Source organism: Petromyzon marinus, chromosome 22 (assembly GCF_048934315.1).
Source record: "Petromyzon marinus isolate PM22_M1 ecotype Great Lakes invasive population chromosome 22, UKy_Petmar_22M1.pri1.0, whole genome shotgun sequence".
Taxonomy (NCBI): Eukaryota; Metazoa; Chordata; class Hyperoartia; order Petromyzontiformes; family Petromyzontidae; genus Petromyzon; species Petromyzon marinus.
In genome coordinates, this window is record NC_133688.1 from 8,548,844 (window position 1) to 8,576,221 (window position 27,378).

Genomic DNA, 27,378 nt, shown 5'->3' on the forward strand with positions numbered 1-27,378 from the left:
TGCGGAGGTTAACGACACCTCGCTGCGTGTCTCCTGGCGCGTGCGAGTCGTCCGAGTCGTGCCCGTGTAGGCAGCGATGGGTGCGTGGCCCCCCTGCCCGGCCACAGGGCGGAGCGCCCACGGCTCCCGCGGTGGTGCACGGTCGGCGCGGGCTGCGCGTGCAGCGGCCCCTCTGCTAGAGCCGCCTTAGTGTCGGCGCGGCTCGCACGTTCATACCCCCCCCCCCCCCCCCCACTGTAACGTAAGCGGTGTCAGCGGTGATCGACTCGGGTGTAGCGGCCAGCGATCGCACTGGGCGGCAGGTAGGCGCGGTGGTAACATTCGTGCCTCGCAGCAATACTTTTCTGGGTTCGATTCCCGACTCGGGCGTCTTTCTGCGTGGAGTTTGTACGTTCTCCCCCCCCCCTTCTTCTGCACGGGCTCTTCTGGGTTCTCAGGTTTCTTCCCATAGCAAAAAAAACACCTCATGTAAAGTGATATTGATCAAACATCACAACGCTTTAAAAACAAATTTACCTGCAAACTACTCGATGAGGATGACATCCCCCCCCTCGCTGCTGTGCCAACTTGGCAAGGAGTCTCCTGGAAAGGAGTCTTGAGACTCGGCGAGGCTCTCATGGGGTAGACGAATGTAAAGATATAAATTGAAACACCTCCTATAGGACAGAGAGTCGCCCACCGATGACCTTACCAGGAGGGCCGGCCGGGCGGCGGTGGCTATGCACCTGCGTGTCGTGAAGCTCCCTTCCCGTGGGCGTCGTCAGTTTTCTCCGCGTGCTCCAGTTTGCTCGCCCATGTGTTACAGTAGTCCCTCGGTCAACAGTGACATCGGTTCAGGGTTTTTTCGCCTCCCCACAGGAGACCCCATGGCTTCAACTCGCGTTAACATTTTGACCAGTGGTACGTTTACGTTGTGCACGCGGGCACCAATATCGGCCAATCCGAGCGCTCGTATGTGGAGCTGAGCCATGCCCTCAGCCAATTGGCGATGCCCATCCATGAGCGTTTGGACCTCGACTGACTTTGTTTACATTACGTCTTCTGTTTTGGCAGTGGAAAACAGCTCTCTCTTCAATTAACAGTTATTTCGGTTAACAGTAGTTTGAGTGGAACGGATTAAAAACCGTTAAAAGAGGGACTTCTGTACACACACTGATTAATTGGATGGCAACATCTCAATTTATGGAGGACTGCAGAGCTTGGGCAATTGTTGGCGCCGGTTCAGCGCGTGGTTGCAGTCTTCCCCACTCGTCTGCGGTTCCTCCTCGTGCCTCAGGAGGCGTTCTCGCTCGTCGAGAGCGAGGAGTGAATACTGTGCGGCCGTGGCGCATTACAAGCCTAAATTATATTCTCAGTGCGTTATTTTACGGGCAGATGTAATTGCATTATGCTGTACAAATGTGTTCCCTCTCCCGTGTGCTATCTAGTGCTCGGTGGAAATTGCATTGTTTGCGGTGACAGGCAATGCGGAGGAGCTAAACGCTTTGTCTGATGTGGCATTCAAACGTCGCCAGATGCAATAAATGGGCCCTCGTTTAGAGAAAGCTCTATCTCAGCAACTCAGCCGCAGATAAATAATGGGAGTCACAGAAGCTGCGATTCATGTAAATCTAGTGCTTGGCGCAAAGTAGGTCACGTTTCCCCCGTGCCAGTAAATTTACGGCATTTTCAAAGGAGAAAAAAATGTCCTCGACAATGTAAGAACGCGCACTTTGTCAGCCGTACAAACAGAGGCGCAACGAACGCGTGAGTTCATTGCACACGAATCCCGAAGGCTCGGCCTTCGCTGTTGGGCTGCAGACTTTCGCGGGGCGCCTTCCCCGTGGCCGCCTTCATCACCGCAACCGTTGGCTGCCTGACGTGACGAGCCGCAGCGACTTTCCCCCCCGAGAGATGCCCTAGGAGTTTAGTGCTCGGAGCTGACTCGGATTCCCACCCGCTATACCCAAGAAATGCCACACACAGCTGATCGGTTACAACTTTCACACGATTTTCCTGATCTCTACGAAACCTCTAAAGCAGTCGCTCGGAACAACCTTAGCACGGTAGATTTAACACGTTGTAGGCTTTCGCGACCAATATTATCGATGATCATGGTTATTGGGTTTGATCGGGTAAATGAAATGTGTCCCTTAATCCACCACCACCCGACACAGACAATTACGAAGGTTTGTAATGTGAACAAAACGTGCTAATTAGTTACTACTTCAACACACCGGTGCATTGAAGAGTAAACCCACAACATTTACAATTTGAGTATGACGTTACGCTGGTGATTACCACCGGCTTCATCGGGCGATTTGCCAGAATTCTGGCAAAATCCCCTAATGAAATAATTGTGACGTAATAGCTTATTGGCACGTGTTTTTCACATGACAAACCTTACGAATTGGCTGTGTCGTGTGGTGGTGAGTTAACGAGACATTTATGTTTACGCAATCGAACCCAAAAAGGCTCAGCCAGGTGACCTACGTGGGCCTCCCTGCGGGTCACTGCCCACGGTCCGTCGCTCAACTCCCAGCCAGCGCCGCGGTGGGCACCGAGGAGGAGGAGGCGTTCTGAGAAGCCTGCATGGCGTAACGATGGCAGGGCCCTCCTTGGCGGCAGCCCTCGCGCGCACAGGGGAACGTCCATGTGTGTATTGAGCGAGACCGTTGCCCCGGTCCGTGTATAAATACGTAACAAATTATAATTTCAGTGAAGAGCATTGCGCTGCACGGCGGCTCGTGCTGGCGACCAGACGCACCCTCTGCCACGCGCTCCGCGTGGTTCTTTGGACGTTGGAATCCGCGATGGAGCGGCGGTTCCCTCGCTGAGCCTCCGCTGCCGGTTCGACCGAGGGTTCGGCTGCAGAGTGGAATTCATCGATTATCATTTATAGTTATTTATTTAAAGCGGTTTTATATGGTAGCAAAATACTTGCCAATGCCAAACAAAGGCTGAATAAGAAGAGAACAAACTAATTTGTATGGAAACATTCCCGTGCACCACCATTCCTAGCAGCAGCACTCGCCCCTCACAGCAAGAAGCCACCTGGGTTCGACTTCTGACCCTGGGGCACCATTCTGCATGGAGTTTATATGTTCTCCCCCTGTTCTAGAGCGAGAGTGCGTGGACAGACAGTGTATGTGTAAGAGTGGCTATGAGTGAGTTTGAATGAGTGTGTAAAGTTTGTTCTCCCTCTGTATGGGTTTCGAACACACACACAACGCAACTGGCATTGGCCAACACTCCCAATGCTGAAAAATTACCTGCAAATTACCCAATTGGGATCGCACACAGCAGCAGCAGCATCGCCTCCTGACTGTGAAAATCTTGGCATGACCCTCCTGAAAATGAGTTTTGAGAGCCTTTCCTGGGTGAATACAAAAAAGTGTAAATAAAAGATTTGCAATATCCACACATTTATAGTATGGGGAAGTGTCTGCAGTCTGTTCACTAATTCTGTAAATAACATGTCGCTAAAATGTGTGGTCACAGCTGATATGAACTCACACATGGCAGTCTATATATAATTATTATTATTATTGACACCAAGCTGCTGGCGAGATAACGCGGTGACATTTCCAGCGATTTACGCGAAGAGGGCGCACGTGTGACCGGAGCGTGGTGGGGCTAACGGTGCGGACCCGTGGTGGTGGTGGTGGTGATGCAGTGGCCATCCACGGTCCGCGACAGACCTGCCCACCTGAATTCCCAGCCGTGGCTAAGATCAGTGGCAAGCGATGTCTGAACCCATCCCGCCCCCCCCCCCCCCTTTCTCCAACCCGTACTGAGCTGGATGAGGGAAGTATGGGCTTCTTGGAGGCCTTCATCCAGTAGAAGATTGACCAAGTGCCGTCAATGAAGATGAATGTATTGTATGTGATGTTGATTTTTCACGTGAAAAATATTGCACAGAGAGACAAATTGTGCTTTGGAAGTTATTTTAGATACTTCCGTTACTCTCGTCGCTATTTTATGCTTGCATCATGAATATTAGAAACACAAGAGGGGACCAATAATAAACATTTTCGACTCGTTTCGTTTGTCGAGTTTGTGAGCACGGCTGGCCAGGTTTGAGAACCGCGACACAGCACCACCAATTTTCACCCAGACAACCAGAGAGCACGACGCACTTGGCTCATCGCTATAACAACAACAAACACATTTAAGAAGCACACACTGAAAGAAAAAAAACCCGTACAATTAAGAATAAGGCTTAACGCAAATGTTTTTTCATTGTTAAACGTATTATCTTAATATCTTCAGAGTATGCGGTTGGCTTCAGTCTGTCATCTCCACCCCCCCCCCCCATGTCTCTCCGCGGGGGGCCGAGTAGCCCCCACCCTGCATGGCGGCGCTGGGGAGAGGACTTGCTCCTCTCGGGGGGCGTGCGCTCCAATCGGTTTACGCCGCTTCGTGTTTCTTCCAGGCAGAGATCCGCTCCTGATGAACAGACTGTGCGGCACGCACGTCGCGCTCTCGCACACGACGAGCTCAAATAAAAACCTCCGTGTTAGTCAGTTGCTGGCTTCCCTATTTTCTCATAAAGGCCACCGTGTAGTAACACCGTGGTGTAGATTTAACCTCCTAATCGTCACCACAGTTCATCACTTATCCGCTGCTCGATCAAGATCCCTCGTGGAGATACCAACATCAATACTCCGATGCAGCTCCAATCTTTGTTCCCTATCGTGTGCCCTGATGTATTTCCCTTGGATCCATCTCATCGCGCTGCTCCCTGATGCGCGTCCTCTCTCGGCTGTGCTTTTGTTGGCTTATGTAACAAATTGTCTGGCCGCTTCTGGAGGCAGCGCTTTATGAAATATCCAATAGTTTCATTTCCTTCCGGTCCTTCGCAGGGCAAAGGGAAAATGACCATTCTGGCTGAGCACCGATTCTCTGTGGCCACGACAGTCATCTGGAATTCCATCTCGCTGCACAATTGCAGCATCCAATCGCCCCCCACCGCCCCGTTTTCAAGAGACGGTCGGAGGCTCAATCCGTCCCCTCCGCCGTACGAGGAACTCTGAGGCTGACTCCACACCCGCGATTGGCGATCGGACGTTGATCTGTAATTTTTGAATAATGTGTGTGAAACAAATATATTTTAAAATTATTATTCAACTTCTCTTGTGGCAGACATCGTAGCATCATACAATTGCTCCAGCCACACCGGCGTGGACTCCAGTTTAGTTTAGAAAAAAACTTCTGCTCCGATAACAAGGATAAAACAAAATCTTTAATTTATAACTAGTGCCCCCACCCGGTCTCTCCAGTTGCCCTGCCAGCGGCGGGCAGCACCGCGCCGCAGGCTCCGTCGTTGGCCCCGCGCTCAAAAGCCGTCCCGCCGTTTACCCTCGTCCATGTGCGTGGGATGGTTCACCGTTGCCCGGAGTTTATGGGGAAGCGACACGAAGCGAGGATGGGGCTCAGTTGGCTCGCCGATGACGACTCCGTTTGTCCCGCCACTCCGTGAGCGCCACTCCGTTGGTGCCACTCCGTTGGTGCCACTCCGTTGTTGCCACTCCGTTGATGCCACTCCGTTGATGCCACTCCATTGGTGCCACTCCGTTGGTGCCACTCCGTTGGTGCCACTCCATTGGTGCCACTCCGTTGGTGCCACTCCGTTGGTGCCACTCCGTTGTTGCCACTCCGTTGATGCCACTCCGTTGATGCCACTCCGTTGATGCCACTCCGTTGGTGCCACTCCGTTGGTGCCACTCCGTTGGTGCCACTCCATTGGTGCCACTCCGTTGGTGCCATTCGGTTGGCGCCACTCCATTGGCACCACTCCGTGTGAAAGTGGAGCGTTGCGTTCGGTTTGTTGAGTCACCGACCAGGCCGTGGCCCTGATTGAGGCGATGTAAGATGCTGCTACATATAATCCACTGAATTTATGCCACGATTTTTCATATGAATCACATTTAACGTGGCCAACACAATCTGGTAGGTGTTGGCTACTTAATTTAATTATTTATAACTGAATTAGAAGTTTTAGTTCAGGTAATTGAATAGTGCAGCTTACAAATATATCAGATAATTTATGATGGATTTTACCCACTGATAATTCACTTTGCACTTTGAATAATTGGATTGTGGATGATTAAGCATTCTGATGCTCATTTGCTTTGGGGATTAAAAGTTCTGCTGCCCTGCATCCAAGTAAACTGGGGTCTGTTAAGATCGTGGCTGAAAGTGATTTCTAGCTTATTTTTAATCTGTGCGCGTGCGTCCATGTTTTGTACGGCATTCAAACGTACAGCTTACGGAGGAAAACAAAAAAACCGAAAATAATAACTCGAGTGATAAGAAAATGATGAGGATGGGAAACGACTTCACAGGAAATTTGGAGAGAGAGAGGCGGCCGCTGCCGCAATGGTTTGTAGGTGCGTCAAAGAGGGCCCCCCTCCGCCTGAAGGCGTGTCACTCGCGGAGATACTGAGCGCGAGGAACGCGGGATCAGCGCGCGGGGGCTTTGAGATAGTCGGGTGGATAACGCGTCGGATGGATACGATTAAGAGTGACGGCGACGAGGTTACGGTATGAAGGAAGCCGGCAGGTGGCACGAGATAGAGAATGGTGGAGGGGGGGGGGTCTTCGCGTGCCCCCCCCCCCCATCTGTCCGTCCGCGAGTGCAGCTGCCAGATGGGAGCGTGAGAGATAGAGATGCAAGGGATTGTCAGAGACGTTGGCTTCTCGGTTTGTTGCAGGGTCGGCATTAAGCCATTCGTTGTGGAACGTTCTGCTTTTGCGTCCGTGGCGTCGTGCAACCATTCCCTTGAACAAACGATCATTACCGGCCCAATGGGAAAACTGCACTTTCACTACGGATTGCCGTAGTCGTACAACATAGGGGTCTAATGGCGATAATCACCAGGCATTTAATGAGTACGCACCGCGGGATCCACAGGATGTGTGCTGCGCACAATGCTCAACGTGACATATATGTATATACGAGCGTGCGGGCGTCCAGTAGTGCGCAAGCGATAACGCGGAGCGTATTCTTGTACGCATCTTAAAACGCTCACGTTTGAGGTCTGTGTGTGGAGGGGAACGTGGACGCGATGAGCCTTAAAATATAAATGCAACTCTTTAAGACAAATCAACATTAGAAAAAAATATCCCCGGTGTGCCGCGCGGGAGGCGCCTGCGAGCGGGCGGCGGTGATGATGAAGGCATCGTTGGCAGCCGCGTGACATTTACACGGGGGCTGCCAAGCGACGGGCGGCACGGTGCCACTCGTCACGGGGAGTGGGCCGATGGCCCTGGGCAGCCGTGGGATGGAGACGTCGACTCTACTCGTCCGCGCGGCCTCTAATGCACACGCGCGCACACACGCAGTCCCAAAGGGGCATCACTCACGACAGCCTTATACTAATTATGTATAGTAATGCATCGCATTATATAATACAGCAACTAAATTCGCAGTGAAGTGGTTTTACGCATCTTGCGCTTTCTTAAATTTTAATTCGTTCAAGTATTTCGCCAGCGTACGACGTTTCGCTCAAACTGCTTTGATGGGAAAAAAATCGTAGGGCTTTGCACTTTCTGAAGATGTTCAAACACCAAATAGACACCTGTCGTCGCAAGGCATCACGTCTGCATTAAGCACATGCTGGTGGTAAAACATGGGAACATATTTGCTTTAATAATGTATGCATTGTCTTTGAAACTTTGATTGGCCTATTAAAACATCACGGCATTAATCCATTTTAATTCTTTATTATTTAAGTGAATATGAAATCTATTATTTATTTATGAACACAGTAGGACCAATATCTCAGCCGTGGCTGATCATTGTTTTAACGCTGTGGGCACACACGAAATTGATTTCTCCAAGACGAAGGTACTCTGCAAACCCACTGACTATCAACAAAGATTCGTTCATGAAGCCATCCAGATATTTACACACAGTCAAAATTTCAACCGAGAAGATGGGTACAAACTGAACAATCATTGGAAGGACGTTATGAACAACCAGTTTAAGACATAACTGGCTGTGATGTTTCCATCCTACCTGCCGATGTTAGCAGTTATTTCCGACTCTCTGAGTTGCATTGCTGGATGTGGCGGTGGCTACATTGACATGCTAATCTCTCACCAATATAATGGCGTGCCCAACAACTTTGGGGTGCCCTCGATCTGCCTTCTCTAACCCCGCCCACTTACCCTTGGGCTGCACACATCTCAGGTCTATATAACACCCTGCTGCTGCAGCAGCTCCCTTGCTATATTTTTTCACCTGAGGACGATTGAAACGTAATTTTTATTATTTTTCTATCTACGTGACTTTACCGAAAGACCCAAATAGTATTTATTTATTTGTCTGCTTCCTTTTCAGATGAAATATTTCATAATAAAAGTCTGAAACTCATTGCAAAAGATAATTCATGCATCGTGCATGAATGTTAATGGAAGTCAGTTTGAATATTTGTTAAAATAAAAAAAATCACCCTAGACGATTTGTTGGAATAAATAATAAATATAATAACCCTCTGTGTCCTGACTTTTGGGCCATTCTGCATAGACTGTTGGGCCATTCTGCATATACTGTTGGGCCAAGCGAGCGGGCAGGGGCTGAATCCCCGTCACTCGCCCGGGGACGGCCGCGTGACGGTCGGCGTTCACGATGCCACCCTCCAGCGGGGACCACGCCCCGAGAGGGCTGCCCGCTGTGGAGACGGAGCGATGAAATGGGCACGCGTGCCGGAGCGCGGTGAGTTGTGCCAATCGCAGGGCCGTTTAGGGGTGGCGACGGCTTGGGGAGACTTTCATCCAGCAGTGGATCGGTCATGGTCGCTGCTGATAATAAAGTACTCGTATTATTTTGCTCGCCAAGCCAAGTGTCACCTCTATGCAAGTGTAACGCTCAGAGGATGCCGTGTTACGTTATTGTAAAATTATAAATACATTTAGAGCTGTTGCCTGCAGCAGATGTTCGCTGCTGTGCGCGTGCCGCGTGTGCGCGTGTCCCACGGCCGCGTTACATAACACGGACAAACGCGCGGACGCACGGGAGTGCTCGCATCTCACCTGCGGCTTGATCCAAGATGTGTCCGTCCGATTATTATCTTCTTTCGTATGGTGGTGATGATGATGATGAATGGCGATGGTGATTTCGTGTGGCCAATGAAGAGATTCAGTTCCAAGTGACTTAGCCGTTCAGTTGCTCTGAGAGTTGGTGAGTTGCAGATACACTCACTAACTCACCCATGTACTCACTCATCCACTCACTCACTTACTTATCCACTCCCTCACTCAGCCACTCACACGCCGTCACGCTCACTCACAAACGCCCTCGTTTATCCACCCACGCACTCACCCACTGCCTTCAAATTAATATTTTGGGGCAGCGTGAAATTTTGTGGTGCATGGTTTGGTATTTGTAGCCACAGTCACGCACAGGAGAGAGAGTCTTATTTTTCACTTGTGCATTAGGAATCCCACTGCATCATCTGCAGTTTGTGTTGGTGATGTGGACCAACAACAATAATCAGACGTTCAATTTGAGTTTGACTAAGCCACTGGATTGAATCGGCCCGAGCGCTTCGGAGGGCTGGTGTCGTCGTTGCGTGTTCTGTTGCCTGGTGTGAGCGAGTGACAACGCTGGCAGGGCAGGGCAGCTTTTCAAATTAATTACCTTGCCAGATGAGTCTCTCTGTGTCCTCTGCGGCAGCCTCGTGTGGCCCACTAACGAGACAGTGATGGCCGCACACGTCATTTGCGGTGAGGGTATGATTTGCACAGGTCATAATGTTAATACTTTACTAATCACAGAAAACATTCATTAGTATACCTAAATATTAACTTAACGTATAAATTAAAAAAAATGCGATAATAAAAAAAATATTGGTTTTAGGAAAAAATAAACAAAGGGACACTACTGGGTTTGTTGTTAATGGGCAACGCGACGGACTTGCAACCTAGAGGTCTCCGGCTCGATCTCCTGCCAGCTAAAACATTGCAGAAACGTTTCTTGAAATCCCTCTGCCTCTGTGCACCCGGCGGTATCAGTGAGTAAGCTGCAGTTGATCGGCAGGTCGCGTGTGGTGGGGTAAACTGTGGGTGTCTTCCACCTCTTCCAAGACTTCTGGCCAGCATGGGAGAGTGGGCCAAACATTGCCTCTAGAGGAGCTTGAGAGAGGGGGGCTCTCTAGAAAGGGGGGCTCTCTAGAGGGGACTATCTCTAGAGAGGGGGGCACTCTAGAGAGGGGGGGGGCTCTCTCTAGAGGGGCTCTCTAGAGAGGGGGGCTCTCTAGAGGGGACTATCTCTAGAAAGGGGGGCTCTCTAGAGGGGACTATTTTTAGAGAGGGGGCACTCTAGAGAGGGGGGGGCTCTCTCTAGAGGAGGGGCTCTCTAGAGAGGGGGGCTCTCTAGAGGGGACTATCTCTAGAGAGGGGGGCACTCTAGAGAGGGGGGGGCTCTCTCTAGAGGAGGGGTGTTCTCTAGAGAGGGGCTCTCTAGAGAGGGGGGCTATCTCTGAAGTGCCACACTCAAAACGTACTATATGGTCTATTGCAGTGAACTTGATATCGTTCAAACAATGGAATACTCACGTAAAAATCCTGGCAACAGTCATTAACCAATGTCCTGTAATGCAACCGTAAAGATGTACTTAGGTTAAATCAAGCATCGCAATTAAATAATTGTACTATTCTCTTTGGCCTGGTAATTGTAGACAGCGTGTGGATGGAACAGCAATTCATTATTCGTGTGGCTGTGATTGGTGAATCGAAATGAGGACGTGGGGGATTAGGGAAGAGCACCTCCCGGCAGCATCGCCACTTGCCAGCCTTCCTCCCCAGCTTGCAACATCCGCGTGCGCGCGCCCCCCGCTCCGTAGGACAGCGCTGCCTTTTGAAACGGCGCCGGAAAACGGGGACCCTTCGCAGCGCGCCCCCACCGAGACCCTAAAAATACCACGGTCTGCGCTATGAAATATTGAGCAGGGGGAGAGGAGTTTAAAAACCGCCACTTTAATTGAATGCCTGCACAGCGAGAGAGGCATCCTCTTTTTTACCGGCGGCTGTAGGTGAATTCCATGATCCTTGGGGAGGAGGAATTCAGATGAAGAGGTTGGGGACGATGCGTTCCTCCGTCGCGCTGCCGCCGTGGGAGAGTCCCGTTGAGCGACAGTCGGAGTCCTGCGGCGAGTGTCAGAGCGCGGGGCCGCAAGGGAGGCACTGGGGAGCGGCGGAAGGGCGGGCGGCGTCGAAGCCGAATCACCGGAGCGAGGCCGCAGCCCCGCGGCGTCTGCAGAGGCAGTCGTGCCTGGACGAGGAGCAGCATGGCGGCGCGGTGCAACGTCCGGTTGGGAAGATGTGTCGAGCGAGATGGCAAGGACCTGGCACGGACAGACTGCCTTGCGACGAGCCGGCTCCCCCGCGTGAACGTTGGCATCTGCCAGCGCCGATGGGCCCTCCCGGAGAACTCGGAGGGAGCGCCCGGGACGCGAGCGAGCGGCGGTGTTGCTTTCGCGCAACTGAACAGCGTTCGGTGGACGCCGGCATTTCGGCTTTGCCACGGCAAGATTTAGACATTGCAAAAGGCGCGGCGTCGCCAATGGAGAGGCACCATCTCCTCTGTGGCGACAGAAGTCATCTCTGCGCACCAGAAGGGAACGTATCCACAGACGCTTCGTATTTGGCAATGTCCATTCTAGATGTGAACGCATGCCAAGATAGTGGAAGAATGATTTTATCAAAGACATCCCCATCATCATCACCTGATTGCAAAATGGTTACTGATCAGTGCAGTGGCAGTCTACCAGTGTGCACAGCACAGTTGCCACTGACAAACCCAGCAGGTGGCAATCAAGGGACTCTGCCTTCACTACCTGGCCGTCATCCCAGTGTCCTGAACGCGGAGGCCGCGATCCGTCCACCCGCCACCAACACGGGCGAGGCCACGTCGAGCGGCGCGCAACGCCGCCTTGCCGGCTCGGCCCAAGCTCCGCAGCTGGCCTCGGAGGCCCGGCCGCGGCCTGCGGCGGCGTTTGCAACAGCCGACACAGAGGCCAACGGGGACCGGGGAGTCGCGTCCGCCGGGCCTCGAGCGCCGCACGCCGCGTGGCTCAGAATGCGCGGCCCTTTCCTGCGGTCGGCGTCCGCTCCGGTGCCCGGGGAGAGCTCTCGCACGGCCCGCCGACTGCGCAGCGTCACCGCGGCCATGGTGAAGCCGCTCTGCTGGGTGTCGCGCAGAGCCATCGCTCTGGCTACCGGCACCACCGCCACGGCCTCCAGCAGCAGCAGCGGCCTCCAGGGTACGGTCCAGTGAGAAAAGTGCCAGAACCTTTGCGAGGGTGTTCGCGGCCGTGTTGTTTGAGCGCATCCGCCGCGAATTGAGCGTCCGTTGTTTGGTTGTTTTCTCGAGTTGATAGATCGGAACCCACCGTGCTGTGTACGTGTTTGAGCACCGCAGCCTGAAGGGCAATCGAGAGTGGTGACTGGGATGAGGGCTTGGGGTTTTGGCCGCTCTGTGCGAGACGAGCGATGTCCTTCCACGTGGCATTTGCGATGCGCGCCGTACCACGCCGTATCACATCGTACCACGCCGTACCACGCCGTACCACGCCGTCTCACATCATACCGTGCCGTACTGCATTGTACTGCGTTGTACCACAACGTATCATTAATTGTCCGTAGCCACATTCTGACGTTTCGCTCTGCACGAAATGCAAGAACATATCGCAGATTTTGTCAAGCGTTGGGTTAAATTCCCTGGGACACAAGTCGACTCGGGCACATTTATTTTTTCGACCGGTCCTAGTATAATTACAAATGAAGTGACAGAAACAGGCCGACTGTTGTACGAGGGTATAGGAGCCGTCACTTTGGCACGTGTGCTGGTCACAAGACTTCCGGACAGACTTTGTTGGTACCAATATGCGGTAAGTCGGCGCGTTGGGGTCACGGTAGACAGAGTGCAAGCCGTGGACGTCGATGCTGTACAGCAATAGCCCAGTGGTTGTTTCTCGCTGCACAGTGCGGCGCATAAACTGCACTAAAAGGCATTGCGAAACTGTTTTTTATTTTATTTTACCAGGTCAAAACCACTTGAGCCACAAATGATAACTCAAACAAAGTGGCTCATCACCACTTGGAAATTTATCGCAGTAAAATACTCTGAACGCGTGACGTTGATTCTAAAACGTGGAGGACAAAAAACCGGGGGACCCGGAGAAAAATCCAGACGACCACGGGGAGAACATGCAAACTCCAAATATACAGGTGTCAGGGTCGGGATCGAACCGACAACCACCTGTATACCAGGTGAGGTAGTTAACATCTCCTAACTACCGTGACGCCGACAACGACGCATCCATCTGTCGCCTCTCATTAAGTGATGGGGGATGAATGCGAGAGACGTCGTCACGCCACTGGCCCCCTGCATCGCACCGTTTGCCGCCCCCGAGTGAACCCGAGTGCGCCGGGTTTTTAGCCGGCCTTTTGTGCCCGCGATGAGACGTGGCGCCACCTCAACGTGGCTTGTGGCGTTCGGCAACCCCGGTCGTATTCGCCAAAGAAGAGAAACGCCGCTCGTCGTCCACTTCACGGCGCGCCCGTTAAATGATTCCGTGACCTCTCCGTCTCGACCACCGCTGCGTGCCGGCGTCACGGTGCCCATTTTGAAGACTGGCTCGTCAATTGCTTAAATTGGTAAACGCTTAGCGATCATCGCCCCCCTCCCACCATCGCGACTGGCAAAACCTTGGCGGCCACTTCTGACGAAGAGTCTTGAGGACTCGGTGCGGCTTTCCTGGGTGAACAAACGTAGCAGTAGTCGTAATAATAATCGCAACAACAAGGTCCTGCCCTGCTGGCCACGTACGCGGCCTCTCTGCGCACCAGCGTGCCGCGCGTGGCGATGGTGCCGTGGGTTGCCCTTGGGGGGGCGCGTTATCTCCGACAGACATCGCCGAAGGCAGCCGTTGGTTTTTATTTTCGTGCCACCCTTCAACTTTAGCCGTGAATGACCGCGCTGGTGGACGCTTTCTGGGAACTTGACAGCCGCGGGGGCGCTTGCGCGGAAGGGCCGATGCCTCGTATCGGCCACGGACGACGGCGCCTCCCTAACTTGAAGGTCGGGGCACGCAAAACCCCGAATAGCATCTCCTCCTCGTATGAAAAATAAGAATAGGTTTTTACCCTTTCTGGCAATAAAACAGGAGGTGTTAAGACATTCAAACATCAAACAGACGGCTTTTGCAAGGCATCAAGTCTGCATTAACCACACGTACTTGTGGCATAACATGCAAACGAACATGCTCTGAGAATAATATACTTGCATTGTCTTGGAAACGGATTGGCCTACACCAGAGACGGCCTTCTCTACGGCCTCGTCTCGCCGGTGTCAGACCAGAGAACGGCAAAAGGCGAACAGTACAACGACAATGCAAGTATCAGAGCACTTCTATCTCGGGTAGAGCAGTCACATAAATGTTTAGTTTCCCCACGCGAAGGATAAACGGTGCGTACACGCCGCCTTCTCCTCGGTGTGTGCGCCCGAGAGAGAGGCAGGGCAGCTCTCCCACTCGCTTCTCCATCACACTCTGGTGTTCACCTTTCCTTGGCTGGCAAACGTTCACGTGTATCGTCGGCATGTCCGTGATCATTCGTGATGATAATATCAACTTGCTGCGCCACCAGCGCCGCCGGGCAGTGTGTTCGCTCGCTCTCGAAGAGACACGGAGAGAGGGGCCCACTCGAGCAGCGAGGTGTCGAGCCAGCGCTGCCTAAGATTGCCGAAGCTCTGCTGTCCTATATATGTATCCTGAGATGCTTTCAGCCAATTAATGAGTTTAATACGCGCAGGAGGAAACAAGAGCTCCCGGAGAAAACCCCACACAGATGTAAACAGATGGCAGGTTAACCCCATTGCTATACTGCCTTCTCATGGCGAGCCATGATATGGAACCCCCTCGACGCCCGTGGAGAAAAGGGAGTCCCTCCACCACCTCGCTGCTGCTGCTGCCTCCACGGTTCTGGATCGCAGCAGTCGCTTACAGCAGTGGCACCACCACCACAAATCTCCAGTGCCTGCCGGGTTTTTAGCTCGTGAGCTTCTGGGGAAGGTGTCACGTTGATGTGCATTTTTTTTTATCAAAGGAACTTTTTTCCGTCTCCACTGCTAGAGGATCCTGCACTTCCTATGTGCACGGGTGGCTACGTGCGGTGTGAAAGAAGTTGAACATCCGTGCATGTTTTACGAGGAGGGGGCTGTGTGTAAAGTTTGCAGGGGAGGGATGCTGTGTGTGTGTGCTGTGTGTGTGCTGTGTGTGTACTGAGTGCATGTGCTGTGTGTGTGCTGTGTGTGTCTGTGTGTGCTGTGCATGTGCTGCGTGTGGCATTGTGGCCGCCACCACTTCCTGTACCAGCCTTGCTCGTGTGCACGATAAGTGCTTTAAGCTCTTTATCTTCACTGACCACACGTCAGCGTCAGCCAGAGCATTGCGGGATCGAGCGTTGCCCCCCTCGCTCGTGCGGGTTCTCTCCGGGTGCTCCGGTGTCCTTCCCCACGCGTACGAAGGAAACCCCGTTTAACACATCGGCACGGCGGTGTTATTTTGTGAGCTTTGTATACTTGGGTGGCGGCAGCAGCAACTGGCACAGATCAACGAACAAAATACAGAGACGGCGTCGTCTGCTCGAGCGAGTGCCATTCGAATCGCTCTCCACCCCCCCCCCCAACTGTACACGACTTAGACGACGGATTGCACCAAATAGTTCACCCTCGTAGATTTGCAAGCGAAGAGCACGTGATCTTCAGCCGCTGAATGCTGCGTAGCATTTGGATGTTGCGTCGTGCTGCCCTTGCAAAAGGGACCGCTTGGCCTGCGACGCAAAGATGTGCGTTTAGTTTGTTTAATGATTGCAATGGCCTATGGCTGGTCATGGATTATTGCCGGTAATGGATTAACGCCGGTTAAGGATTGATGTTGGTAAGGGAGTATCACTGGTAATGGATTTTTGCTCGTTATGGACTTTGCAATAAGTAGTTTGGAACCTGTGGTTCAGACGGCCTCTCTCTGATAATATCTTATTTACAAACCACTAATTTACGATCGCGGATGGATCTTCCTCTTGGGATGCGAGCGGCATTACGCCGCATCATTACCGTTCACACCACCACCACCACCGTAGGGAATGAACACGCATAAAGACAAGGCAAAGATCCTCCGTATAGCCTTTAACAGACTGTGGGGGCAAGTGCTGTTAGCAAGCATCGATGAAGGCCGGCACGGCACACGTGGGGGTGGGTGGCCAGCACCACGCCCGACCGCCTTTGTCTCCCCAGTGGCGATGTTTACACATCACACCAGATACTCATTTGACCAAAGGGAGGCACAGGATCAGTTCAGATAATATAATCGTCACCTGGTATTGACCGTGATCGGGAATCGTACCTCGGGTCGCCGGGTTTGTAGCGCAACGTGCTAACCGCTACACTGCCGCTCCGCACGCATGCGCACGCACGCACACGCGCGCGCACGCACACGCACGCATGAGCCGGAGCCACAGCGCCTGGAGCTGGGTCTAATCTGTGCGCGATTGGACCCTCTCACTCCGCACACAGCACACACAGATGCTCCAGCAATTATAGACGGAACATCACATATACAGGAAGGCTTTGATAAATCAAAGGCTGGAAGGGAAAGGTCATTACATATCAAAACGCCACGGTTGACTTTTATGCTGCGCTGCGCTGCGCTGCATCACCTGCTGAAGGACGATGGCACGCGCGGAAGTGGCGGTGCCAGGCTCCAGGGCAACTGCTCATCCACAAAGATTACACCTCCACTGTAATCTTGAACAAAAAGTTCCAAATTCATTTCAAAAGATCATGCATGCATTAATGCTGATGGCAGTTAGCTTGAACATTTGTTAAAAGTGAATTAACCCTGTGATTTGTCAACGTAAATCAAACAACCCTACGTGTCCTGACTTTTTTGGACCACCCTGTATAATACGTAACGAAAACAATACTCGTCGTCGTATATAACGAAATGTGGAGGGATAACCCGGAGGACCTGGAGACAAATCCACACGACCAGAAAGAGAACTTCGTGCAGGAGTTTGAGTCAGGATCGAAACCACGACCTCCTGCGTCCCGGGCGATGGAGATCTCGCCACGTAATCTTTTCACTATACCAGGAGTGACGTTAACCTACCAGTTATTGGCTCCTCATAGAAATGATAAGCAATAGACATTTTAGAGTATTTCATAAAAAATATAGATCCGTTTAACTAGTGGACTATTATTATCTATAATAAAGGGGTTTTTGGTGTTAGATCATGTAAATAAAAATGTCGTTAATCCCAGCGTACTTTAGTAAGAGCCTAATTGTCACGTTTTGTTTACGTGACTAACCTTACTAATTGGCTGTGTCGCGCGGTGGTAGGTTTAACGACGCATTTATATTCTTGGTTCTTTCGGTAAAGTCACGTAGAAGGGAAACAATAAAATAATGAAAATATAAAATAATAAAATTCTCACGACGTTTCGACTGCAACACAAGCAATCATCAGGTGTGAAAACCACAGTCGAAACGTCGTGAGAATTTTATTGTTTTATATTTTTATTATTTTATTGTTTCCCTTCTATGTGGTGACTTTACCGAAAGAACCAAGAATATGAATCCCTGCAGTCACGAAAGCTTTAAATCAGGACACATTTATATCTACGCGATCTAACTATCGATGATATATATTGGATTTACATTTTGTTTTCTTGTGCCGATAGGGCAAAGTGACGCACTCACTTTAATAAAACATTCAAGGGAAAGGAGCAGCCCTGCAGAGAGAGCCTCTCCAGATGGCATTCGGCCTCCTCTTCCACGGCCGGCCTCCGAAGAGGTGGGAGTGTACCCACGCTTTTATCCCACCGCCACGCGCGACCTGCCGATTCACTTGTGTGTTGCACCGCTGGGTGCACACAGGAAGGAGGGTTTCATGAACTTGCCCAGTGCTGGGCTGCCCCGCCGGGAGGTGGCGTCGAACCGGTAACACAGAGGTCCATAATAGAGGTTTGTGGGATAGATTTCGTCAATATAAATGGGTGACAAACGTAAACTTTACGTGACAAACTTTACTAATTGGCTGTGTCGGGTGGTGACGGGTTTAACGACGCATTTATATTGATGCAATCGAACCCAAAAACCTCTTGTGGATAATATTGGTCGTGAAAGCCCACGTGTTAAACTAACACAGAGGTCCTCCCAATGCCTCACGCACGTGTTCTCTCCCCCTTATCGCCACTCTCTCGCCTACGTGGCGCCGACTCCGCGTTTGCATTTGCAGCCAGCCAATCGCTGCCTCTTTCCCTAATTGCTGGCGTCTCTCTGTCTGCTGTCACCCAGGCTGTCACCCGCCTGCACCTGCTTATCCTGAGCTGACCTCACTGTCTGCAGCCCCGTACATAATGCAACTGCTGTTTGCAAACCCTGCGCGCGTTACGCCACTACACATGTATACGTGGCAACTAAAAATCACCCCACAACTTATCTCATCGCAAACATTCCAAGGGCACCCCCCCCCCCCCAAGTGGCAGCTGTCCCCGCGCAGCGTAAGGGGATAAAGCCACCGCCGGCGTGTCAGTGAGCGCGAGTCTGCCGGGAGAATAAGGGGTGATGGTCGCTGCTCTCTGTGTCATCCCAATGGAGTCGTCCGTTTCACAATTTGTTGTGTACCCCCACCGTGTGGTGGGTGAACAACAGTGTGGACGGAATCCTCAGCATGGGAGGAGGAATCCGACGGGTGAAGTTCACAGCAACAATAACCACGGCAGGAGTAGTATCAATAGAAGAGTGATAAGGAGGAGGTGGCTCACCGTTGGTGAGCGAGTGAACGAGTGAGTGCTGGATCATCGATCAACCTGACCGTGCTCAAGCGGGAGGTGTGTGTGTCGATTCAGGAATTCTGGGTAGCAGATGCAACAGGCTTTGTGTCGAGGAACACTGATAACCAGCGGAGGTGATGGCCAATTGTTTGTGGGCCCCATTTATATTTATAAACTCCCAGTGAGAAGGAAACGTGTGTGCCGCGAATAGAGATGTAATGATACGGCTGCAGAGTAGACGAGAGATTAGAGAGGTAAAGATGAAAAGGTTTCAAAAATAGAGCAGTGTGGCGAGATGCGAGAAATGCGGCCAGACGGGAGACTCGTGTGGATGCGAACTTTGCAGACAGCGCAGAGGTGTCGTGAGATGGGGAGAGATGTGAGATTGAGATGCAAAGAGACCATAAATGTTCGATGTACCCTGTGGATATTTGATGCTCACTTCTTTTTAACCCATAAAAGTCTGGGGCCCTCGAGCCTCTTGTGTCTCCCCAAGCTTTTGCTTATTCTTGGTTATGCCGTGCGCCACTACTGCAGCTGACGATGCTAACTCCACACCCTTCCCGTGGCTTAACGAGTACGTTAAAGCAAGCGGACCTCTCCGGCATCGTCGCAACGTTAAGAGCGACGTCAATAAGCGGGCAATGGGGCCTCCATCGCACCTCCGACGGGTCTTTCTCCGGCGCCAGCATTATTCACGCCCGGGTTTCTCATCGAGCTCCCGTTCTGGCGCCCCAAGGTGGCGTTTGAGCGCTCCCTCTGATGGTGTGGCCGTTCCAGCAAGCGAGCGGTGGACACCGTGAGTAAAGTGCGCTGTCTAAAAGCAGGATGACGTTGAAGGGCATTTTGAGCTTGCGACGACCTCTGCTCTGGCTGCGTTCTGTCCCGGCATTTGTGATGTGTGGTTGGTGTGCTGATTGATTTGGATAATCAATGCATACACTCAAGGCCACAGGAACACACAAATACAGGGTGGCCCGAATGTCAGCACACACCGACATTAAAACATTTCAATCTTTTAAATTAATATTTTAATATAGTATAATTGTTAATAATAACAAATTTTGTTCTTCCCTTTTCAGATGACATTTAACGATTGAAAGAAAATTGAGACAAAACACGAATGTTCAAATATTACACCTGTTCCCTTTAAAAGAAATGTCCTAAAATAATTTCAAAAGGTAATTCATGTACGCGTTAAATGTTCATGGAAGTCAGTTTCAACATTTGTTACAATAAACTAAATAACCCTTTTGTGATTTGTTAAAATAAATATAATAACCCCGTGTGTCCTGATTATTTTGGGCCACCCTGTATATTTCCCCCACCCGCAACAGGCAAGTTGAGATCATGGAAGAATGGACAGAAGCTTAATCCTGCTCTGTTGTGAGCTCGGCTGCACGAGCTTGCTGGTGCTGTCTCATTGCAGCCAGGACGGGTGGGCCTGTGAACTGGTTGTTAATCGGATTTCCTGGGATGGAACGGAAGGTTGCAGAATGCGTTGGCAAGGTTGTGCCTGCACAAACAAAGGTCCGTCACCGCCAAGTTTGTCAACAGAGGCATGTTGATAAAAGGCTGACGTTTCAGGCAATGGCCCTTCAGAGCAGGAAGAGAGGGCAGAGAGATTGACTTGTAGTTTTTAATAGACATGAAGGTTTCCCATTCATAGACAATGAGTATCACGCAACATTCTACTCCAATTGAAATTGGAGTAGAATATCGGTCTGCTATTGATAAGCAAATGATTGTGTGATCCAGGACATGAGAGGAAAATCATACACACCGGGTTCTTGGTCGGGTTTGTAAATACCATCTGAAAAGGAAGAAGAGCAATCGATATGAATAATGATAATAGATAACATATGAACTTGAAGAATATCCTTTTTTTCACAGTCTTAAAATAAATGAAATAACCCTATGTGTTCTGACTTTGGAGCCACTCTGTATAAAACTGCGAGCGCATGGTGGTGGGTTTAGAGCCCTCACCTGATCCAGCAACACACGCCTCAGGAAGGCCTCTTGTGACAGAGCCAATGGGCGCAGTTCAGTTGCTGCTGAATCCGCACATCACGCTGTTCGCATGAGCAGCTGGTGAATATAAAATTATAAATGTTGCGTGTCTCAAATTTCCCAAACTCATTTTTCACAGCGCTATGGATACAATTTTGCTTACTGAATTGCCTTTGTCTAAACATATTTCTCAAATACTACGGATCCTAATTAGACTCACTCGAACCATTTCTCAAATGCACAGGTGCCATGCTATTAGATGTGTTTTGGTTAATATTGCAATGAACTTGTAAGCAATTGTGAAACAAATTGCATTCAAATTGCACTGTCTCGTACTAAATTATTTTTATTTTACCAAGTAAGGCCCATTGAGCTATCTAGCTCTTTGTCAGAAGCGACCTCGCCAGAAATGATAGCTCAACGAATTGGCTTATCACGTGGACATTTCTAGCAGCCACATACTCTAAATGCACGTTGCTTCTAAATGTGGAGGGAAAAAAACAGAGGACGTGGAGAAAAATCTACCCGACCTCCCGGAGAGAGACACGCAAACTCCAAATATACAGCAGACATCGTCAGGGTGGGATCGAACCCATGACCTTCTGTATACCAGGCGAGGAAGTTAGCATCTCGCCACCGTGGCGCCCCGTGCCTGTGTAGTGATGACTATTTTTTAACAAATGGTTTCAGGTTTCAGTCTTTTTATTTTCCTCATAGCTGGCCGGGCTGCTCATCGGCAGAGCGAGTGACTCGTAACGGAAATGTTGCAAGTCTCAATTCACGGTTGAAGCTTGATTCAATTCACCATTCCTCAGGGGCCAATAAAATAACTACCTCTTTGTGGGGAAGTCATCAGTCGTCCGTTGAATAGAATTACTCCTACCACAGGAACGTGGAATTTCTGCCACTGACTCAGGTCTGTAAACAACGGGCCATGGGCCCTGCTCAATTCTTTGAGTTGTGGTTTATTTTCTCATCCTTGGGCATGTTTGCTGAATTGTGGTGGGCACTGGCATTGAGCGAATACAACAATGTGACAGTAAACACAGTAGTGGCGCAGTGCTTTATAGCCGCTGTGATACTCCAAAGTTTTTGTGGTGCGTTGCAAATTTTTCGGAAAGAAACGTGCCGTTCGCAAGCCAGGGCGGATGAAACCGGTCAGTGGCCGATGGAGCCCCCCGACCTGCAGCCCTCCACCGGTCACGGCGCGGAACGCCGGACAGCCATTGGCTGCCACCCTCGGCCCCTCTCAACTGCCAGGGTCGCAGAGGATTTCGGCTGAAGACCCCAAAACCGCGCCGGACGTATCGCTGCACACGAGTTTTGCGTACGGGCCCAGCAGCATGATCGCCCTGGGACGCGGATCGTAGATGGCGTTGGATGGGGCTCTGTTGAGGCTGCCACTGCACGCTGCTCATCGGAATAGGACGGAGCGGATTGATGCGGACTCTTGATAGCTCAACGAAGTGGCTTTATCGGTGCACGACGGGCACGGGGCGCAGTTTGTCGAAGCCGATAGAAGCACCGTCCGGTGAAGCGCCTGGCGTGAGCGGCGAGCGTCAAGCTCGCTGTCGACAAGGGGACACGTGACTCATTCGACACCTGGGAAGATGTCACGGCCATTGAGGTGAATGGACGTACGGTGGACCCTGAGCGAGCTGGTGGCAGGGTCCTGAGTGAGAAGTCGCTCTTGTCGGGGATTCAGCTTCAGGTGGTCTGACGCCAATTCGGCTGTTTATGTCGTGAATGCACGATGTCATGTCGTGAATGCACGATGTCATGTCGTGAATGCACGATGTCAGAGCGTGTAATTACGCGGGACAACAACCACCGCTCGCGAGCGCCCTCCGACACCGCGACGACATCCGCGGTGGAGAGCAGGTAGCGCGCTGGCCCGAGGTAGCCTTCCCCTGCGGGACACGGCGTGTCACCGTTGACCTGGTTGGCTCCCGGCAAAAGGGGTGCCACGGTGGCTAGGAGATGTTAACTACCTCGCCTGGTATACAGGAGGTCGTGGGTTCGATCCCGACCCTGATGCCGCCTTTTTTTGTATTTGGAGTTTGTGGGTCTCTCCCTCCACGTGGTCGCTTGGATTTTTCTCCGGGTCCTCCGGTTTTTCCTTCCACATTTAGAATCAACGTACTATTTGGCCGCTCTGCATTTCCACTTGATGATGAGCCACTTTGTTGAGCTATCATTTGTGGCCAGGTCGCTTCTGAAAGAGAGCTACGTAGCTCAGTGGGTCTTACCTGGTCAAATAAACATTGTTGAGTTCGTAGTTTCGGTGTCCGACCCGCGATGAAGGACTCATCCTCTGAAGGCGACGACCGACCACGCTGCCGTGACTGTCCGTGCGGCAGGGCAGCCTGACGACTTCGCCGTGCTGTGAGTGGCCGCAGCAAACGTTGGCTCGTGGCAAATTACTTTTTTGAAAAACCCATTGATAGTAAAGTAAACAAATAATGGTGAGACATCCGAATGAATTTCAAGTGATTGTTGCAGTGGTGTTTGAACTGTACGGTACAGTCGTATGTTAGTGATGGAACCGTGACTTATATTTTGGTTGGATTTACATCGGAGCGTTCACTGCCAGTATATACCCGCGGGCAATCTGTGGACTTCGAAATGTGGAATGCCTGTAACATGTCACGTCGAATTAACAGGATTTTTAATACGGTACAATGTGTGCAATATTTACATGAAATGTAAGTACTGCACTCGTGATTGTTGATAAATCAAGCTGCCGAGCTTCAAATACAACCCTGTCGGCTGTACGCACACAGTCGATATCATTTGACATCGTCACCCCTCCCAACGCGTCTGGCCAGCGTGTAAAGAGAAGGCGAATGGCGCTCTCTGGAGCTCCATCTGGTGGAGGTTTCTTCCGTCAGCAGTGGGGAATGAGCAGCCAGTTGCGGGGGGAGGGGCTGCGCCTTCAGCTTCTTGGGCCATCACACACAGGGTGTGTGCACGGCCGTCACCCACACACAGGGTGTGTGCACGGCCGTCACCCACACACAGGGTGTGTGCACGGCCGTCACCCACACACAGGGTGTGTGCACGGCCGTCACCCACACACAGGGGGTGTGCACGGCCGTCACCCACACACAGGGTGTGTGCACGGCCGTCACCCACACACAGGGTGTGTGCACGGCCGTGGTTACAGCGAAGTCTCTTATCGGGGGGGTGCGTGTGTAATGTGGACGTGAGTGGGTTGTTTTTACAGGCAGCTGTTTGCCAGAAGCCGTGAAGGCTGCGCGTGTGCGTGCACGTGTGTGTGTGTGCATCCGTGTGTGCGCGTGTGTGTGTGTCGGGTGCTGGGGTTGTGGGAGGGCGTAGAGGCTGCACGCAGCTCACACCCTCACCACAACTCGCATCACCACCACCATCATCATCGCGGCTCACACTACCACTACCATCATCATCACAGCTCACACCACCACCGTCATCATCGTCACAGCTCATACCACCACCATCACAGCTCACACCATCACCATCATCACAGCTCACACCATCACCACCATCATCATCACAGCTCACACCATCACCATCATCACAGCTCACACCATCACCACCATCATCATCACAGCTCACACCACCACCACCACCATCACAGCTCACACCACCACCACCATCACAGCTCACACCATCACCACCATCATCATCACAGCTCACACCACCACCACCATCACAGCTCACACCACCACCATCATCATCATCACAGCTCACACCATCACCACCACCATCACAGCTCACACCACCACCATCATCATCACAGCTCACACAACCACCGTCATCATCGTCACAGCTCATACCACCACCATCACAGCTCACACCATCACCATCATCACAGCTCACACCACCACCATCACAGCTCACACCACCACCATCATCATCACAGCTCACACCACCACCACCATCATCATCATCACAGCTCACACCACCACCGTCATCATCGTCACAGCTCACACCATCACCATCACAGCTCACACCATCACCAACACCATCATCACAGCTCACACCACCACCACCATCATCATCACAGCTCACACCATCACCATCATCATCACAGCTCACACCATCACCACTACCACCATCACAGCTCACACCATCACCACCATCATCATCATCACAGCTCACACCATCACCACCACCACCATCACAGCTCACACCACCACCACCATCATCATCATCACAGCTCACACCATCATCACAGCTCACACCACCACCACCACCATCATCACAGCTCACACCATCACCACCATAATCACAGCTCACACCATCATCACCACCACCATCACAGCTCACACCACCACCACCATCATCATCACAGCTCACATCATCACCACCACCATCATCACAGCTCACACCATCACCACCATCATCATCATCACAGCTGTCACACCATCACCACCACCATCATCATCATCACAGCTGTCACACCATCATAACCACCATCATCATCACAGCTCACACCATCTCCAACACCATCATCATCACAGCTCACACCATCGCCACCACCACCATCATCACAGCTCACACCATCACCACCACCACCACCATCATCACAGCTCACACCATCACCATCATCACAGCTCACACCATCACCACCATCACAGCTGTCACACCACCACCATCATCACAGCTCACACCATCACCACCACCATCATCACAGCTCACACCATCACCACCACCACCATCACAGCTCACACCATCACCACCACCATCACAGCTCACGCCATCACCACCACCACCATCACAGCTGTCACACCATCATCACCACCACCATCATCACAGCTCACACCATCACCACCATCATCATCATCATCACAGCTGTCACACCATCATCACCACCATCATCATCACAGCTCACACCATCACCAACACCATCATCATCACAGCTCACACCATCACCATCACCACCACCATCACAGCTCACGCCATCATCACCACCACCATCACAGCTGTCACGCCGCCGTGGGCGCTGAGGATGGAGCGACGGCAGGCGTGGCGCCGTGCGGTGTCTGACCCCGAGAGGAGGGGCGCTGCTCCCTCGGGGGCCACCACCTTAGGAGGCCTCAGCTCAGGTACTGCAGCGAGGTGGGGCGAGGTGCGGAGAGGAGCGGGGTCGTGCGGTGAGGTGCAGCATGGGCATGGCCAGGCTTGGCAGGCGCCGAGGCTGCTCATCTTCTTTGGTTCTTTCGGTAAAGTCACGTAGAATGAGAATAAAATAATAAATTGATAAAATAAAATAACACAATAATATCTCTTATTTAATTTTATCAATTTATTATTTTATTCTCCTTCTACGTGACTTTACCGAAAGAACCAAAGAAGATTAATCCTTGCAGTCACGAAAGCTTTAAATCGAGGCTGCTTATGTTGTGCAGCATCCAAAATTATTGCCTGGTTAAGTGCGGAGTGAACCGGGTGCTGCTGCCACCCGTCCGGGTTGACCCGGACAGTCCAGGAATCGGCATCTTGTGTTCGGGCGGCAGGAGTCGATTTGTCCCGAAATCTGGAACCCGGTGTTGTGTTGAACTTTTATCGCAGGATTCTGCACGGTGTTGGTAGACCCGGGCTGAGTGCAAAAGGTCGAGGCCCTGTGACCTTCCAGTACTTCAGCACTCGACATTGACCCTTGAGTGCAAGATTAAAATAATACTTTACAAAGACCGATTGCTTGTGGTACAAATGTAACAGGTAGCCAAAACCGTATACGTGCGTTGTACACTCTGATGGTGGCTTGCCAATTTGTTGGGAAGTTATTCACCGTTCACTTTGAATTCAAGTCAGCAATGTTGGGCTGCTGCTTCATCACAACATCATGAACAGTAGCTTTGCGATTTGAAAAATATATCATGCCTTGATCCAAATGTTACAAAACTAATATGGATTTTTGTAATTCATATGCAGTATTTGAATATTTGAGATGGGGTAAATTATAGGCAGCGCGTCAGCTATCCGTAGATCCCCTCCAGAGGATTTTGGATTGCTCTTCCATGCTGGCGATTTTGGATTGCTCTTTGAAGATAGTTCATAGTTCCATATATTTGGTATAGTCCTGTGAGCCATTCGGCTCTTGAATCGGGTGCAACCGCAACAAACAATAAACAAAAACATGAACAAGAAGACATCTTAAAGTGACGATGTGACTGTGCAAACAGAAAATCCAGGAAAAAAACATCAAAATATTCCTGAAATAACACCGTACACCAACGCTGTGTGCAAAAATCCAAGTGGAATGCAAGTCAAACAACAACAACAACAACCACAAGACAACTAAGATTAAGGCCATCAGTCTAATTCCGTACTACAATAAACAAAAACATGGCCAAACCAAAAAACGTTTTCGAAATCACCAATATAAAGCCATAAATGCAATGTAACAGTGATCATAGGGACTGACCGAATTTGTAAAATAAACTACATAAATAACATGTAACACCAAACCCTAGAGCCATAGCTGGCTGCATGAGTCACTCCACAACAACAGGAGCATCAGTCGGAGTATCACATTTTCCAATGCACCTTTAAGATCAGCA

General features: G+C 51.1%; 1 protein-coding gene across 3 annotated transcripts in view; it reads left to right on the forward strand.

Annotated features, from left to right (window-relative positions):
- Window positions 1–27,378, forward strand: part of LOC116944795 (ras GTPase-activating protein nGAP-like) — a 641,297-nt gene that overhangs the window by 122,935 nt on the left and 490,984 nt on the right. Inside the window, exon 1 of one of the 3 annotated variants that reach the window (XM_032958519.2) lies at window positions 10,442–12,248. The exons of 1 other annotated variant lie outside the window; for it this stretch is intronic. In XM_032958519.2, the coding sequence (XP_032814410.2) occupies window positions 11,054–12,248 (1,195 nt within the window). In that variant the 5' untranslated portion in view covers window positions 10,442–11,053. Of the gene's footprint in view, window positions 1–10,441; window positions 12,249–24,158; window positions 25,921–27,378 lie in introns of those variants that run through there. One more of the 3 variants, XM_032958520.2, reaches the window with a different exon arrangement.